This window comes from Coprinopsis cinerea (genome assembly GCF_000182895.1).
Source record: "Coprinopsis cinerea okayama7#130 chromosome 4 map unlocalized cont3.4, whole genome shotgun sequence".
In the NCBI taxonomy this organism is placed as follows: domain Eukaryota; kingdom Fungi; phylum Basidiomycota; class Agaricomycetes; order Agaricales; family Psathyrellaceae; genus Coprinopsis; species Coprinopsis cinerea.
In genome coordinates, this window is record NW_003307541.1 from 859993 (window position 1) to 875256 (window position 15264).

Sequence of the window (15264 nt, forward strand, 5' to 3'; positions counted from 1 at the left end):
CTATGGTCTGCCGCAGGAGTACGATCTTTTGCTTCGTGCTCGGAATCGAGGCGTTGCATGAAGATTTCAGCCACCAGGGCTTGTTCTCATCCCTCCACCGCGACTCCCTTCATGACAACTTACAATGTTTCGTGCTCGGAATCGAGGCGTTACAATGGAGGTCTTCTATGGTCTGCCGATGGAGTACGATCTTTTGCGCTTCGTGCTCGGAATCGAGGCGTTGCATGAAGATCGGTCTCGGGCACTGGGATTCTATCATGTTCGCGGCTGCATATGAGGTGAGCTTATTGAGGCTCGTCAGCTATTCGGCGACGTACTAACTAACCCAAATCCTTCAGGGAATGCGCCACTTCGGAACAGCCAATCCGTTACAGCTAAGGGAAGAACGTGGCGCGAGCAACGGAAACAAGTTCGCTCAGGGGTCAGGCCAATCAGCAAGAACAATTTCATTAAGCACATTTTATGAACGAGTGGGACGACCTATGTACACATAGAACAAGCTAAAAGGCGATAAACGACAAAGGCGATAAACGACAAAAAGGGGGTGGGGGGAGTCAGTCCATCAAGAGAGCAAGATATAGATGATAATGGGCATTTTGGGACCTCATCGACTGCTGGCGCCTCCTTTGTTCAACTGATCAGCCACCATCTGGAATAAAGAAGCCATATCGAGGCCCGGTGTTCCGAACTGCGGGATGTTCGGTTGTGGGAGGGCAGCAGGATGATGCGGCGGATTAGGTGCCGCCGACGTGGACGCTTGAGGTGGCGGAGGGGGAGGTGGTGCATTCGACGTCGACGCCGGAAGAAGCTGCTGGGACGCAACAGACAGGGCACTCAGTAGACTTATCATATAGTGGTTATGCCACCCAACCTGTCCAAACATATAGTTCAGATATGCCCAGCCAACCAGCTGACCGATGGATTTAACCATACACATCCTAAGTCAGCCCACCTGCCTGAGAGAGGATAATCCGCATGAGTCAGCTGAACATATACCAAACCGGTGAATGAGACGGCACAACCTCCACTCGTGTCCACCCCTATTAAGCCGACCTATCTAACCCTTTCACTGTGGCCATTTCCACCATGGGTCGGCTGAGACCATTCGTCTCTCCTTCTCGACTTCAGCCGACCCAACCAAGCAATGCCCCCCACCCCAATTTTCCACTGCCACTGGTCATCGAAAACCAAACCAGAAAGCCGTGCACGGTGCGTCCACCCCGATTGAGCCGACCTATCTAACCCATTCACCGTGGCCATTTCCACCATGGGTCGGCTGAGACCATCGTCTCTCCTTCTCGACTTCAGCCGACCCAACCAAGCAATGCCCCCCACCCCAATTTTCCACTGCCACTGGTCATCGAAAACCAAACCAGAAAGCCGTGCACGGTGCGTCCACCCCGATTGAGCCGACCTATCTAACCCATTCACCGTGGCCATTTCCACCATGGGTCGGCTGAGACCATCGTCTCTCCTTCTCGACTTCAGCCGACCCAACCAAGCAATGCCCCCCACCCCAATTTTCCACTGCCACTGGTCAGCGAAAACCAAACCGGCGATTGAGAAAGCCGTGCACGGTGCGTCCACCCCGATTGAGCCGACCTATCTAACCCATTCACCGTGGCCATTTCCGCCATGGGTCGGCTGAGACCATCGTCTCTCTTTCTCGACTTCAGCCGACCCAACCAAGCAATGCCCCCCACCCCAATTTTCCACTGCCACTGGTCAGCGAAAACCAAACCGGCGATTGAGAAAGCCGTCCACCGTGCGTCCACCCCGATTGAGCCGACCTATCTAACCCATTCACCGTGGCCATTTTCTCGACTTCAGCCGACCCAACCAAGCAACGCCCCCCACCGCAGTGTTCCACTACCGCTGGTCAGCGAAAATGTGCGTCCACCCCTTTTCAGCAGATATTCCACCTAGGCTGGTCGGTCAGCGAAAACCAAACCGGCAATTGAGAAAGCCGTGCACTGTGCGTCCACCCCTATTGAGCCGACCTTCCACCTAGTCACCCCACAATCCGCGGCTTTGCGTTCGTGAGCCGACCCAATGTAACAAACTCCACCTACCGTTGGTCGTAAAAGGTCGGCTAGGTCTAAATGCATTGCCCTCAGTCGGCCGACCAAACCAGTCTATGCCAGTCCAGGCATCGTTCTACCCACAACCGGCAGTGACCTGCGATTTATTCCGCTTCAGACTAATACAAATGCGTCTACCTCAAGGTGCCATCCAATATGGAGTTGAGAAAGAATAAACAAACTTTAACGGTCTGTACCTAGCCGCCGGTGAACGCTGGTGACCTCGATTCATAGTTTCGATTCGAAGGTACGCTGGTAAGGTCATCGTGAATCAACACTCTTTCATTGACCCCTACATGGTGCACAAATGACCCTCGGTAATCTAGTCCTCTACACTGACAACACTCTCCTCTTTATTTGTCCTAATCAATCTCGCCTGACTTAGTCTTATCCAGTCCCCATTGGCGCCCACTTTTTCCCTCACGGTTTTCAGGGCTTCACGAAGTTCCTCCATCGCCAAGTTCACCTCTTGTGGGTAATTCACCAACGACTCTTCGTACTTGTCACCGTGTATCTCTTCGAGCTTATCCTCCAAGCGGTTCCACTTGTCCGATAAGTCCACCATTGCATCGAGAGCCCTGTCAGTGTCCAGTCGGAGGCGCTCATGATCTACCCATTCCTAGGTCACCCCAAGGTTTCGACTTCAAGATACATCCTCGACTCACCCACAACAATGACATCCAATATACGCTCCATCACTTCCTTTTCTTCCCCGTCATAACCACCTGGCACATTGACGTCGACTTCCGTTCGTACAGTCACCCGTATCTGGCCATGGGTAGAGGTGACGATGCTGCTAGTGTTTCCCTCCCTTCGTGGTCGCTTAGACATCTGCCTTTATTAGATTATTATTCGGATAACGTATACGCTGTACTCACTGCTCTGGGGGTGTTTTCTGAGGTACTGCTCTGCGGTCGATTGACGTTTGGATGGATAGAGATGTAGCAAAGATATTTAGCTTGGACTCGGATGTAGCTCACAAAGAAACTTTGATGCAGACTTCGGTTTCCCACGAGGCCTATTCAAAATGAGAAAGGAGGCGGATCGAGTTCCTGCGGCGAATGACATTGTACGTGACTACTGGTATGTGACCCTCTCCAGATCCCTAGCTAGTTTACGACATCGCCGATTTGCCTCCTGCAATGCGATGAGCATGTCAGCCAGTTTCTCGGCATATGGCAAAATTTCCCCTCGTATGGTCTCTGCATCGTTCTCGTCCGCCACCGTCGAACTCAAGTCGTTCAATTTCGTAACAAGCTCCTCCACGTCGTAGATAGAGAAGCGTAAATCGATTGCTATCACCCTATGCTCTAAGGTGAGTTGTAAACCCCAATCTGTAAAGGTGGAAGGGCAGTAAACGAAACTCTCACCTTTGCGTAAATCTCTGCAGATAGCGAGCTCGAGGTCTTCCGCACTCATCTGTGAGGCTAAGAGACTGAATAAGTTTATTCAGAGTAAGATCAAGGCCCTCTCACCCATGCCTTTATAAGCGAGTACACATACCCCGAGCAAACACAACCACACATCATGATGGCTTCTCATTCTCAAAAGGCACGATATGCATGGTTCCCCGTTGTCGGCTCATACATACATTTCCTCCTCCTCCTACATCTCCTCCTCCTCCTTCGTTCTAATCGCTCGATTAATCTCGTCGAGGTCCCGTTGCATCAAGTCCCTCAACCGTACTATCGAATTGTTTCGCATTCGAAGTTGGTCATACATCCACCTCAGCGACTCGATGTGCTCCCGGAGGTAGCGATTCGAGACGACCGATTGACTAACATTGTAGCCGGTTCCCCCCCTACCCTGCGCCGGATGCGTGACTTCTTCGTCCTCAGAGTCGCTGGGCAGGTCGATGTGGAATGGCATTCCACTCTGGGGACATCCTTCCCCGGCGGTGTTGGTGCTATCATCTACCGAAAGGTGATTGTAAGCAATGTGGATGTCGCCGGTAGGTGCAAAGAATTTACCGGCACGTCCTTTACCCTTCGACTCCTTCGAGATAAGTTGAGCTTCGGTTTCCTACAGTCAAATTCCGAACAGGGAATGTTAAAGGCAAGACCGACCTTCGACATCAGATGGTTCGACCGTTTGTATAGGGTTGCAGGAGCCGGCTGTTGGCGATTCAAGGGCCTCGTCTTCAGATTCACTTGGTAAGTCAATGTGAAATGATTGTCCCTCCCTCCTGTCGTCGCTTTTATCGTCTATCGAGAGGCGGTCGTCGTCAACGTGGAGTTCGGCGGTGAAGAATAAAAGCTTACCGGCTTGGCCTTCGCATTTCGACGCCGTCGACATAGGCTGACCATCAGAATTCGATGCTTCATTTTCCGCCGGTCGGTCAAGCTCTAACGACGGCGCGTTTAAGACAGCACGCCCGCCAATTCGACAGGCGGTGTACCCACCTAACATGCTGGGATCGTCGGCCATAATGATGTCGCTCCCATCCATATCGCCTGGAGAAAGGATGTCAAGCCAAACCCTATACTAATCTTGAATTGAATCTAATACCTTCGTCTGTCGCTGTGCAAATCAAATGTCTGGTATTGCTGCTGGCAAAGGAGAAGAGGTTTCAGCCATTCCGCCGTCGCGCATGAAATTAAGTACCATTCCTCGCTCATCCACCGGATCAGGGATTGATCGGACGACTGTAGGTCCGCGTCTTGCCAAGCCCGAGCTTTATCTAAATAGCGACGACCTTTTTCCCGCCCGCCGCCTCAAGCATCGACTCTTCTCCATGTCGACCACACAACAACAAGGTCCTCTATCGCCTCGAAAGGCCCTTGAAGCGCTGCAATTCCTCCTCGGCCACGCTGGGAAATGGGGTCCAGGGGATAAGAATCGACAGCAGAAAGAGGCTCTAGTCGAGACGACGGTGAGTCTCAATGGCGTTGTGAAAAGGGGACAGAGATTGACGAAGCTGGTTCCCAGTTAATTGTACACAGGGAGACTGGGAAATCACTCACACTTGAGCATTTGGGTAAATCGGTCAGGGCGTGGTTCCGCACTCTCAACAAGGACGACTCGGTTCTCAGAAATCCCAACCTCGTTGACCCGACTGTATTCCAGAAGCCGCCGTACACAACTGTCACTCCACCTGATGTTGACCTCGACGATATCCTCCGTCAGATAACTGTCTGGAAGCAGAACAACCAACCACCGGGAAAGACGTCGACTAAGGAGCAATCGAAGGTACCGGCTACGACTGGAGATGTGAAAAAGTCTAAGAAAAAGGGGGATCGCGGTGGGGGAAAGAGCGGTGGTGGAGAAGACGGCCTGAAAAATAACACCAAGAACAAAAAATCCAAAGGCGAGTCATCTCTTGTCCCAACCGCACCTGCAGATTCCAGCGGCTCGGCCCTCCCCTCTCAACCGGTTAAACGAAAAGTCGGTGCCGATACCACGGAATCGGATGATCTCGCCGAGGCCACAGAGTCAGCCCCGACAGGGATTTCCAAGAAGAGGAAGGTTGTCGATGCGCAGGGGAAGAGGAAAGTGGTCGATGAGGGATCCGACAAGATACAGCCCCCCGCCGATACAAGAACCAAGAGAACGTTATCTCCGATCGAAGAAGACGATGAACCCGACCCCGACTCCGTTTCAGAGGTTTCGGATACGGCACATCAACCCAAGAAGAGACGGGTCAATCCTCCACAACGCGAAATCCCTCCAGGCTTTCACAAGGCGCCCATCGCCTGCACCAGCTGCACGGAAACCGGCCACGAGTGTTGGATTAAGCGCCCGAAGATCGGGTGCCATCGCTGCAAGGATGTCCTGAAGAAGGGAAAGTGTTCGTTGTCCAAACGAAATCGCAATCCCGACCCAGCCGGCGGTTCGAAGGCGGAGGAGACTACTGAGGCTGTTTCAACCAATTCCCAGACTCGTGAAACTGAAGGTCAGTCTGTCCACCGTATCGTTTATCTTATCTCGATAATATCTCTTATCTGGCATTTCATTTCCCGATCCAGACGCGACGAGGTCTAGACGAGTGCCCGAGGTTCCAAACGTTGTTGACACTAGCCACCAAGGTGCGTATCGGTGATCATCACTCTAACAGGATCGAGGGCTCAGCCGACGATTCGTCGATATTCCAGTAACCGTCGGACAAGATATTGGGGCTGGAACTGCGGCTGGAACTAGTCAAGTCACTCCCCCAGTTGGAATCGACGCTCAACCGGCGGCTGCCGAGGAGATACAGGCGACCAAGGGTCAGATCGCAGCCAAAGGAATCGTCAAAGAAACCCCCATCGGTGAGTTCCTAAAGCCCAAGTCTTGTCTGAGGGTTCCTACGTTCAACTTTTCATCATGAAATTCTTCAGGTGTCACCCCAGCCCCCACCAAAGTCGACACTAAGACAAGGTCTCATGTCAGCGGTTCGCGTGAGTTCTGAATGCGTACTTTCATGGCGCTAACATCTCACATTTTATTATCGCGCGGTTTAGCAGTAACTACTTCTGCTTCTAAGGACCGGCGGCCTCAGTCGAGCTCACTCACCGCCGGTCCCTCGTCCTCGATCGACACAGCCACGAATTCCAACCATGACGTCACCCATTCCGAACCTGCTGGGTCAGCTGTGCCAAATGCGCCGTCACACGAACCGCCTTTCGTTATCCCTCCTGCATCTCCCACCGAGCTCCTCACAGATTCGGTTCACAGCGATCTAAATGCCCTCGGGCTGCGCGTTCACCAGGTCGAGTCGTCGGTCCTCGAAAACCAATCGACCTTGGCAGCACTTGTAAAGTTCGCAGATGCCCACCGGCACGATGCGACGAAGATGGCTGGCTACGAACGCCGACTGACTTCCCTGGAGTCAGGCTTGGAGAAAGCGCATGCTGCCCTTGCCGCCTACCGTCAGGAGCTCGAGGACACCAACCAAAGGGTCAGAGACCAATCCACAGTCATCGGACAGTATCGCACTGCCCTCAATCTTCTTCTGAACGTCATCCAAACGACCTCCCACCAACCTCGTTACACTACTGCATCTTCCTCGCATGCACCGACCAATCATGTCGATCCCAAAGCCGTCGAACCCTCGCTTACTCCCGGTATGTTCCTCCCCCCGCGAGACAGCGACACGATCTCTCTTTCGTCCGGTCACTACTCGCACCAGAACAGTCCGCAGGGCGGCCACCTGGATGCCATTGCTCCTATCATATCCCAAGTTGAGGCGCATCTCATGGATCTCCCCCCCAATCTCCAAAGCCCAACGCTGAAAGAAGCATCGTTTCGACGATGGGCGGCAGAGCTTGGAATATCTAGCCACCAGCTTTCCGCTTTCCGTGACAAGCCCCAAGCACACACTTCCTCGGTTGGAGAACGAGGTGGAAAGACCGCCCCCACACCTTCATCTGACCAGTCCTTTCGAAAATCAGCCATGGGTACAAGATCCGACAGCACTTCCTTTTCCCCTCGACCAAGCATCCACGAGTCTTCTCCCGGGCAACGATCACATGAATCCAAGGTGCCCTCCCCCACTCCTTCGTTTCAGCCCCGACCCTCTGACGTTGATTCGAAGACAACCGAGCGTTCAGAGCCAAATGAATCCGGATCGGGCTGCGGCGTTTCGAATCGCCCGTCCACCAGCGTCCAGTCCACCCACCTGCACAAATCCCCAGCCTCACCGGATCGTACTGGAGCCACAGACACCGCCGATGCTCACGGTGTCCATGTCGACTCCTCAAACGGCCGGTCCACAGTCAGCCGCACTTCTGATGGCCCTAAGGGTACTATCGAGTCCTCGACAAACCTCACAACGTCCTGCACCGCCGGTGATGACACCGCCAAGTCCACCACAGATTTCTCGACTGTCGTCTCTACCCCTAGTACTGCCACCAAAGGTACCGGCAATACCGGCAGGAAGGTCGAGTCCACTGCCGAATCCTCAAGCAACCTTTCTACTGTCAGCACCTCAGGCGATGGAAGCACCGACACCACAACCAACCCTCCCCCAAAGTGCGCGACCGACCTCCCTACCGTCAGTACCAGCTCAGGCGATGGAAGCACCGACACCACAACCAACCCTCCCCCAAAGTGCGCGACCGACCTCCCTACCGTCAGTACCAGCTCAGGCGATGGAAGCACCGACACCACAACCAACCCTCCCCCAAAGTGCGCGACCGACCTCCCTACCGTCAGTACCACCTCAGGCGACCTCCCTACCGTCACTACCACCTCAGGCGATATCCCTACCGTCAGTACCTCAGGCGTCCGAGGAACAACCGCCGGCAATAAAGAAGGTGATGTCCCCTCCAGCGACGCCGGTAACAATCAAGGACGAGTTGGAGGACCTCCTGATGAAGATCCAGTGCTACGATTGGTCCAGGATCAGGGCGCAGTTGCTGGAAGAGGAACTGTGGGACCATATACGCGCCGTATGTCTCGTCGATCCGTAGCCCAAGTCCAATCCACCGATACTCCCAGTCCTCATCCTGACGGTATTCTTCACCCATTTTCTAACGTTCGTAGTACCTTGAAGCAAAAGTAATATCTTTCAATCTATTCTCAATAATTGTCATAGCAGCTCATACTGAATACATGCCCTGTTTTACCTCCTCCCTTTTTGCTTGACAGGACTCTTGGCCGATGCTCGAGTGATTCTTTGCGGCGTTTGCGATGCGAGCCTTTGACTGCGCTTTATGGGAGTGGCCGGCGGTACTTTGGTCTTTTTTCCTCCGACGGTATTAGCCTCACCCTGTGCCTTCTGGACCTCGCGAGGACGATCGGTTCCACCACTTGTGGCCCTCTTACCCCGGTCTGTGGGCTCTTGTTGAATTTCCTTGGCCCGTTTGGGACGGCGATCACGCTTTTCAGGCGCTTCACTTGTCGTCCCCCTGCGCTTACGCTTGCGACCGATCTGAGATGCCGACTCTGGGGGGAGTGTCAACCCTCGTTCCGCCATCTCCTTCTGCTTCCTTGTCCTGACTCCCTTGAAACTCGACACCTTTTCATCCACGGCGCTTTCACCACTAGCCCTCCCGTCTGCCGACTCCTTCGAATTTGAACCCTTCTTCGATGCTCGTTTCTTCGACGATTGTCGCTCGGTCACCGCCGCCTGTGCCAGGTCATCCTCACCGGATTCTGAACTGTTTTCCGCTTCAGGCGCCGTTGACTCTTCATCTGGTTGAATCCCTCCTCTCTTCGATCTTTGGCCCTCCTCTTCGCTCTCGCTACTACTTCTGTAGTCGAACACAAACTTCTCTGGCATGTCTCGCCGCTGAAAGCCCGTCCCTTCTGCTTCTCCATCTTCCTCGTCCTCGTCTTCCTCGTTGTCGTCTTCCGACTCACTTTCCTCTGAATCGGTTTCCTCTGAGTCGCCTTCGTAATGGGGATCGTCATAGTCGCCTTCTGACGCCAGATCGGAATCACCAGAATCGGTTCGCATCGAAAAACTGTCGCTTTCCTCGCTGCCGTCGGTAGAGATGGCCTCCTCTTCATCCGAGAGACGGGGTGCCTTCTTCTTGCGCGAACCTGCAGTCTTATCGACCTTTCCCCCTGCAGCCTTCTCCTTGGATCCCTTCTTCCTCTCCGGTTCTTTCTTCTTGCCTCGTTTACCTCCTGCTCCATCCTTTGAATCTCCTCCCAACACTGTATACTCGTGTTGGTCGCCGGTTACATCTCCTTGCCGTTTTCGAGGATTTCTGGGCAATATGTTGTCCTTTGGGTCGAGGTAAGCATGTAGCTCGAAAAGAAGCTCATCGGCAGCTTCTTCATCCACACGGGCTTCTGACTGCAAGTCGTACAGGTAATTAAAAACCTCCTTTTTGGGACCAAGACGCATCGACGACGGTTCCTTTATGTGATCGACGATGTTCTGCGGCATCACTTCCTCTGAGATGAAAGCACGACGGTTGGCCGCCAACTGTGTCCATGGGAATCGAAAAGAGTCGACAGTCTTGAAGTTTCCTGACAGCTCTGGATGAGCAGAGTAAGGTAAGAATATCGATCGACTTCGCCCCCTGATGATCGGCAACTCACGGTAATGGTAGATGAAGAACGACCTGAGAATGTCGGTATACCAGTCGTGCTCCCGGACGTTTCTTGGTCGAGTGTTGGGGTTGGGGAGGATAGGTTCGCCATACGAGTTGCGAACCATTGGGATTAACGGCTTCTTACTCCCTCGCGTGTCTGCTGGGAGACGGACCTCCTCTTCGTCCGAATCGGTCGGTTTGGTATCGAATTCGTCGTACACATAATTGCGAAACTCTCGGAAGAGCGCCTGGACATCATCGCGGTTCCGTTCAGAGAAGTCGGTTGACCGGCCAAAATCTTTGTTGAACTCCGAGAGGATTGCGATGGGCCTACCGTTCGCTCGCCTCCAACCCAAGAAAGTCATGGATATGCAGTTAAAGTCTTTGTCCATATCCTTGGCCCAGTCATACGCTTTCTTGCTTGCCTTCTTGTCTGCGTTCCTGCATTAATATTGGTCACAACCGGTCCCTCGAATGTGTTGATCGTGAACGAAACAATTAACTCACTCGGCTTGGATCTTTGGCGGCGGTCCGGTGGCGTTCCATTTGGCTGCGAGTGTCTCGTAGTGAGCGTGCTGGGACTCCGATAACCGAGACATAAGCTCTCTGGCAGCATCCTGGTAATAGTTGAAGAACCAATCTCCTTCCCCCCCTTTCCGACCCTTGCGTTTTGGTACATCATCGTCGTCGGAGCCATATGTCCCGGGTGCAGCGTCGGAGTCGTACTCTTCCAAGAACCGATCCACGTCCCAGTCTCCCTTGAGCATCCGTTTTGCCATTGCTTTTGTTCTGCGCCGTTTAGATTTCATATAGACTAGGCGGGGGTACCAATTTGTGGAGTAATCATCCTTGCTTTTCCTCGTTGTTTTCGTCTGTGCTTTGAACCAGGTGCGTATCCCCTTCAAGGATTGTCGATTATAGAAGCTACTAATAATGCAACATGAACAGCTTACCTGCAATAGCTTTTTTTCTTCACTTTGCAACATCGGTTTTCCGCGCTCCTTTTCGATTTTTTGCCCAAGATGGTCGCATATCCGCTTGAAAAACCGCCGGCGCTTTTTGGAGGCCGTTCCGACATACGCATCGACGCGGTCCCTCATGAAGTCCAGTTGAGACTTGGTGAACGTGTAACCAGTTACGGCGCCGACATCACTAGCGGTAGAATTCTCCTCGTGATCGACAGAGTGTTCACGGGAGGGAGAGGAGGACATGTCTGCGAGTTTGAGCTGACTTAGGTGGGGTATTCAACACGGAGATGAAACGCCTACGTGGTAAGTATTTATACACTCGAATCCCTCCAGGGAAGGAGGGCAATGGCGACATGTCGACAGTGGGATGGAAAAGGCCATGATATCGAGGCATAGTCTTTCCTTCTGGGGATACGGAATCTAATTTCATTTATTGATCTGCATCATGTACCTAAGGGACACGGTATCAACTGGTATCTGGGCCTTCTTATCAACCACCCTCACCAGCAACCATGGGTAGGGGCAATACGCGACGTTACGAGTGCGAGCCTCCTGAAAAGGTTTACGCCTACAGAGCAAAGCTGGTCAAAACTAAACGCAACTCCGCCAAGATCCAACTAGTTCCTGCTACCTTCACCACCCCCAAAAACAAGAGGAGACATACCGGGGAATCGTCTAAGTCGGGGTCAAAGCGAGGATCGAAACGAAGCAAGATCGATGAAATATTAGAGTCTACTGCTGCCAGTGCCAAGGTGGAATCGGTGTCGGAGAGACTGGAATCATTGCGGGTGATGTCTTTATTCCTTTCGACCTCCCGGAAAGAGATATGACGGGTGGTTCCAATGTAAGTCTCGCCAGCCCTCAATATGCAGTCCTTTTTTGATCTGGCGGTAAACAGACTTCGCACTCTTACCTTTGCGAATGGCGTGAGGCGAAACAGGAAGCATATCTGGATGAGGTGATCGCACGTAACTGCACCCACAAACATCTGGAATGTTCAAACTGCCGGCGATCGTCAGATGCCCACCCCATCTGGCGATGTAACACCTGCTATGGGCGACCTCTTCTATGCACCAATTGCTGCAGGGATGGCCATCGAGCCAATCCTTTCCATCGAGTCGAGGTGTGGAACGAAACACACTTTACACCTTCTTGGCTTTGGCGATCTGGACTCGTTCTCTCTCTCTGCACCTCCGGGCGCTGCGACCTCTCTTCAACTCCGCCCACTGACCTACCCGACGCTCTACCTATGCGCGATGATTCCACGTATGGTGCCAAACCTGAACGACGAGCCTGGGAAGACGACGTGAGCGTCATCGTGGTTGTCCATGTCAATGGAATACATCACATTCCCTTTCGATTCTGCTGCTGCTATGACGCCCCCCCGGACGACATTCAACTGCTAAGAAGGGACCTTTACCCAACTTCGTACAAGGAGGCACGCAGTGCCTTTACCTTCGAGCTGTTGGACGACTACATCCTTCAGAACTTAGAGTGCCACACATCAGCCTTTCACTACTACTCAAAGCTACGGCGACTGACCAACAAGGCGTTCCCCAAGACGGTGCCTGTGAGTGCTGAGTTCATATTCAGCCTCACTGCAATGCTAACACTTGCCGCGACAACTACTAGGATCGATATCGGGAACTTCTCAGGTGCAGTCGGGAATGGCGCCGTCTGAAGGACTTGAAAAGACATGGATTTGGTCACCTGAAGCGATCCCCGGGAGAGGGCGAGATGGCGCTTTACTGCGCCGCCTGTCCTCAACCGGGGGTGAACATCCCGGAAGGGTGGCAAGACGATCCTGAGCAGTGGAAATACTATGTCACCCTGGTGGCCGACGGAAACTTTACTCTCCTCCATCGGAAGCAAAGAGGAGAGGACGATGTTTGGTTGAAAAATGGGGAAGGTTATCTCGTCGAGCGTACTCGCTATGCGAAGCATATTAGCGCTACAACGGAGAAGAAAGAGGTGCGTTGGAATTAAGGGCACGTTCATGACATTTGATATAACTGCAGCCTCAGGCCCCAACCTGTCATGAACACCGCGCCGTTGAAGATAGGTCCAAGACTCATAAAGGTTGTGATGTCACTGGAGTCGGCGCGTTTGCATGTTCTCGACACGGCGCGTTTGCCCCTGGCAGTGTGGTGGACTTTCAGAAGGGTGAACGGTACGTTGGAATTCCATCGAAACAGTTCGCTTCCCTGACAAGTATCTCGTCTTAGTCAAATGAATATGGATTATGGTCTTTGCGGCGCGATTCGCTCAACAGGCGCGTCCCATGCTAGGCGTCTGAATCTTCTTTACGACATTGCGTGTCAGTACTGTCAGCATCTCGTCAAGAGGTTGAAGGACGGGAAATATCTGAATCATTGGGACTCCTTGGAGATGGTGTTTGGAATTGGGAAGTTCCATGTCTTCGGTCACCAAGAGAGATGTTTTGTGCGACACTCACCCCTCTTCATTGAAGGAACGGGGTGGACCTCAGGCGAGATTCTAGAATCTCTATGGGCAATTCTGAACGAAGCAGGGAAGGCCACTCAAACCATGACTCTCGCTCATCGAAATGAAGTCCTCGATTCTCTGATTGCCGATAGCAACTTCAAAAAGATGATCAACCTGGGTGGGTCTTCTATTGTGCAGTCTGTCAACCGATGAAACATCTTATGCGTCTTTGCCTGCGTACTACTATTGCAGTCCATCAATTGGGTGGCCGGTATGTGAAGAGCTTGAAGGAGCTTACCGCAGCTAGGGAGGCGTTCGAACTACTCGACGCGACAGCCAGTACAGCTCAACGTTCCGCTTGGCAAGAACAGCTCAACAGAGCATTGGAACTAAGAGTGCATGACGTAGGGGCCATGGATGTGTTAAATGTCACAATCGAGAAACGTAAAGTCTTTAGATGCGTCCAGGTACGAAACTTGCTACTTATACTTCCCTATCAGCGCCATCTAGGTCAAAGGTTCAGCATGACATGATGGTCAACGAACAGCAGGGAAACTACGATGTTGGAGTTACCTCTTGGCTTACCCTAGGTCTGAAAATCCAAGAATCACAGTGAGTGACACCCAAAACAGGCCTGCCACAGATATATGAATTCGGAATCTACACATACAGGTTACAGCTCAAGGCATATATCAAGTCGCTCCCTCGCGCCGATCTCAGAACCGACCTCCAGCTTGTGGAGCTGATGCAGAGGCGAGAGCGAATTCAAACTGACCTCGACTCATTTGTGGCAACAGCTGTCCGTCTTTTCCCAACGGTGGAGTTCAGGGGGTACGACCGGCCACCGGACGTTGCCCCGGAAATCGACAACGACGACCCAGAAGATGCGGAAGGTACCGGTCTTATCGAGGAAGAGGACAACCCGTTCCTCAATTCGGATGACTGTGATATCGAGGATGTGGAAGTACCGTTGCCGTCGTCATTCACGCGCCTTCCGGAGACAATGACCAGGGCCAGGAAGAAGGAAATCCGGCTTCGTATAGCGCAGGCTAATGATGCTCTGGAGGGTATCAGGACAGAAATAGGCCACAAATCCTTTCTTTATCGGTCCAACATCCGCCTTGCTGACGGGAAGAAACAGAAAACTCGAGGATACCAGGCTATCAAAGCCGCCGATTCATCCCTGCGACATCATCTACGCCTATATAACCAATCACGATGGGCCCTAAATCGACTTGGAGCCAAACCGTCAACATTGGAACGTTACCGGCCGATTGTACGCGAGGATACTAAGGCCATCACAGCAGTCTATCAACCGAATGCGCCTGGCCAATCCAAGGCGACGTTGTCTTGGATTTGGAGTTTGGATGTTAAGGGCGATTCTGATAACTCGATATATCTCAACGAATGTGCGTTCATTACCAAATCCTGTTCAAATTGTGTCTAACTGAATGAATATTTTCCATAGTGTACAGGGTGAACTGGTTGAGAGCCAAGGCAAGACTCGACCGTTGGAAGGAAGAGCACGTCCTTCTTCGAAGCGAGATGGACTGGGTGATAAACTTCTTCACCATGAGGGAGCAAAGGTGTCTGAGCTGGGCGGGTTTGACATCACAACAGCCGGGCCACTCCGCCTATGCCTTCCGCCAGGCGGAAATGTGGAGACTGTTGGCTTCGGATGCGAAGATGTCTTTCGAAACGGCGCAGAAAACGGTGCAGAGTCTGAAAGAGACGTCGAATGGAGACTGGGATTAATTAACTCGGTTTGAATACACAGTCAATAGCACTGGTTGAAAAATGGATAAA

General features: G+C 52.5%; 7 protein-coding genes across 7 annotated transcripts; 3 read left to right on the forward strand and 4 right to left on the reverse strand.

The window, feature by feature from the left end:
• Positions 1 to 1267: 1267 nt before the first annotated feature.
• Positions 1268 to 1961, forward strand: CC1G_14343 (hypothetical protein; the record flags this gene model as incomplete). Its single annotated transcript, XM_002911298.1, has 3 exons — positions 1268 to 1389; positions 1489 to 1577; positions 1831 to 1961. 3 exons carry the CDS (start codon positions 1268 to 1270, stop codon positions 1959 to 1961), a joined length of 342 nt encoding a protein of 113 aa, XP_002911344.1.
• A 442-nt stretch (positions 1962 to 2403) lies between these two features.
• Positions 2404 to 2912, reverse strand: CC1G_10770 (hypothetical protein; the record flags this gene model as incomplete). The annotated part of the gene is made up of 2 exons (XM_001838476.1): positions 2404 to 2690; positions 2747 to 2912. The coding sequence occupies 2 exons, from the start codon at positions 2910 to 2912 to the stop codon at positions 2404 to 2406; spliced, it is 453 nt and encodes a 150-aa protein (XP_001838528.1).
• Positions 2913 to 3158: 246 nt separating this feature from the next.
• CC1G_14344 (hypothetical protein) lies at positions 3159 to 3500 on the reverse strand (the record flags this gene model as incomplete). Its single annotated transcript, XM_002911299.1, has 2 exons — positions 3159 to 3415; positions 3452 to 3500. 2 exons carry the CDS (start codon positions 3498 to 3500, stop codon positions 3159 to 3161), a joined length of 306 nt encoding a protein of 101 aa, XP_002911345.1.
• A 186-nt stretch (positions 3501 to 3686) lies between these two features.
• CC1G_10771 (hypothetical protein) lies at positions 3687 to 4508 on the reverse strand (the record flags this gene model as incomplete). Its single annotated transcript, XM_001838477.2, has 2 exons — positions 3687 to 4093; positions 4148 to 4508. 2 exons carry the CDS (start codon positions 4506 to 4508, stop codon positions 3687 to 3689), a joined length of 768 nt encoding a protein of 255 aa, XP_001838529.2.
• Positions 4509 to 4815: 307 nt separating this feature from the next.
• On the forward strand, positions 4816 to 8562 carry CC1G_10772 (hypothetical protein; the record flags this gene model as incomplete). Its single annotated transcript, XM_001838478.1, has 6 exons — positions 4816 to 4953; positions 5010 to 5973; positions 6047 to 6106; positions 6173 to 6328; positions 6398 to 6457; positions 6521 to 8562. The coding sequence occupies 6 exons, from the start codon at positions 4816 to 4818 to the stop codon at positions 8560 to 8562; spliced, it is 3420 nt and encodes a 1139-aa protein (XP_001838530.1).
• A 60-nt stretch (positions 8563 to 8622) lies between these two features.
• On the reverse strand, positions 8623 to 11256 carry CC1G_10773 (hypothetical protein; the record flags this gene model as incomplete). Its single annotated transcript, XM_001838479.1, has 4 exons — positions 8623 to 9989; positions 10053 to 10486; positions 10553 to 10944; positions 10999 to 11256. 4 exons carry the CDS (start codon positions 11254 to 11256, stop codon positions 8623 to 8625), a joined length of 2451 nt encoding a protein of 816 aa, XP_001838531.1.
• Positions 11257 to 11525: 269 nt separating this feature from the next.
• CC1G_13152 (hypothetical protein) lies at positions 11526 to 15213 on the forward strand (the record flags this gene model as incomplete). Its single annotated transcript, XM_001838480.2, has 12 exons — positions 11526 to 11692; positions 11743 to 11857; positions 11912 to 11971; positions 12033 to 12319; positions 12424 to 12583; positions 12646 to 12984; positions 13032 to 13183; positions 13239 to 13636; positions 13711 to 13902; positions 13959 to 14070; positions 14131 to 14867; positions 14927 to 15213. The coding sequence occupies 12 exons, from the start codon at positions 11526 to 11528 to the stop codon at positions 15211 to 15213; spliced, it is 3006 nt and encodes a 1001-aa protein (XP_001838532.2).
• Positions 15214 to 15264: the final 51 nt, after the last annotated feature.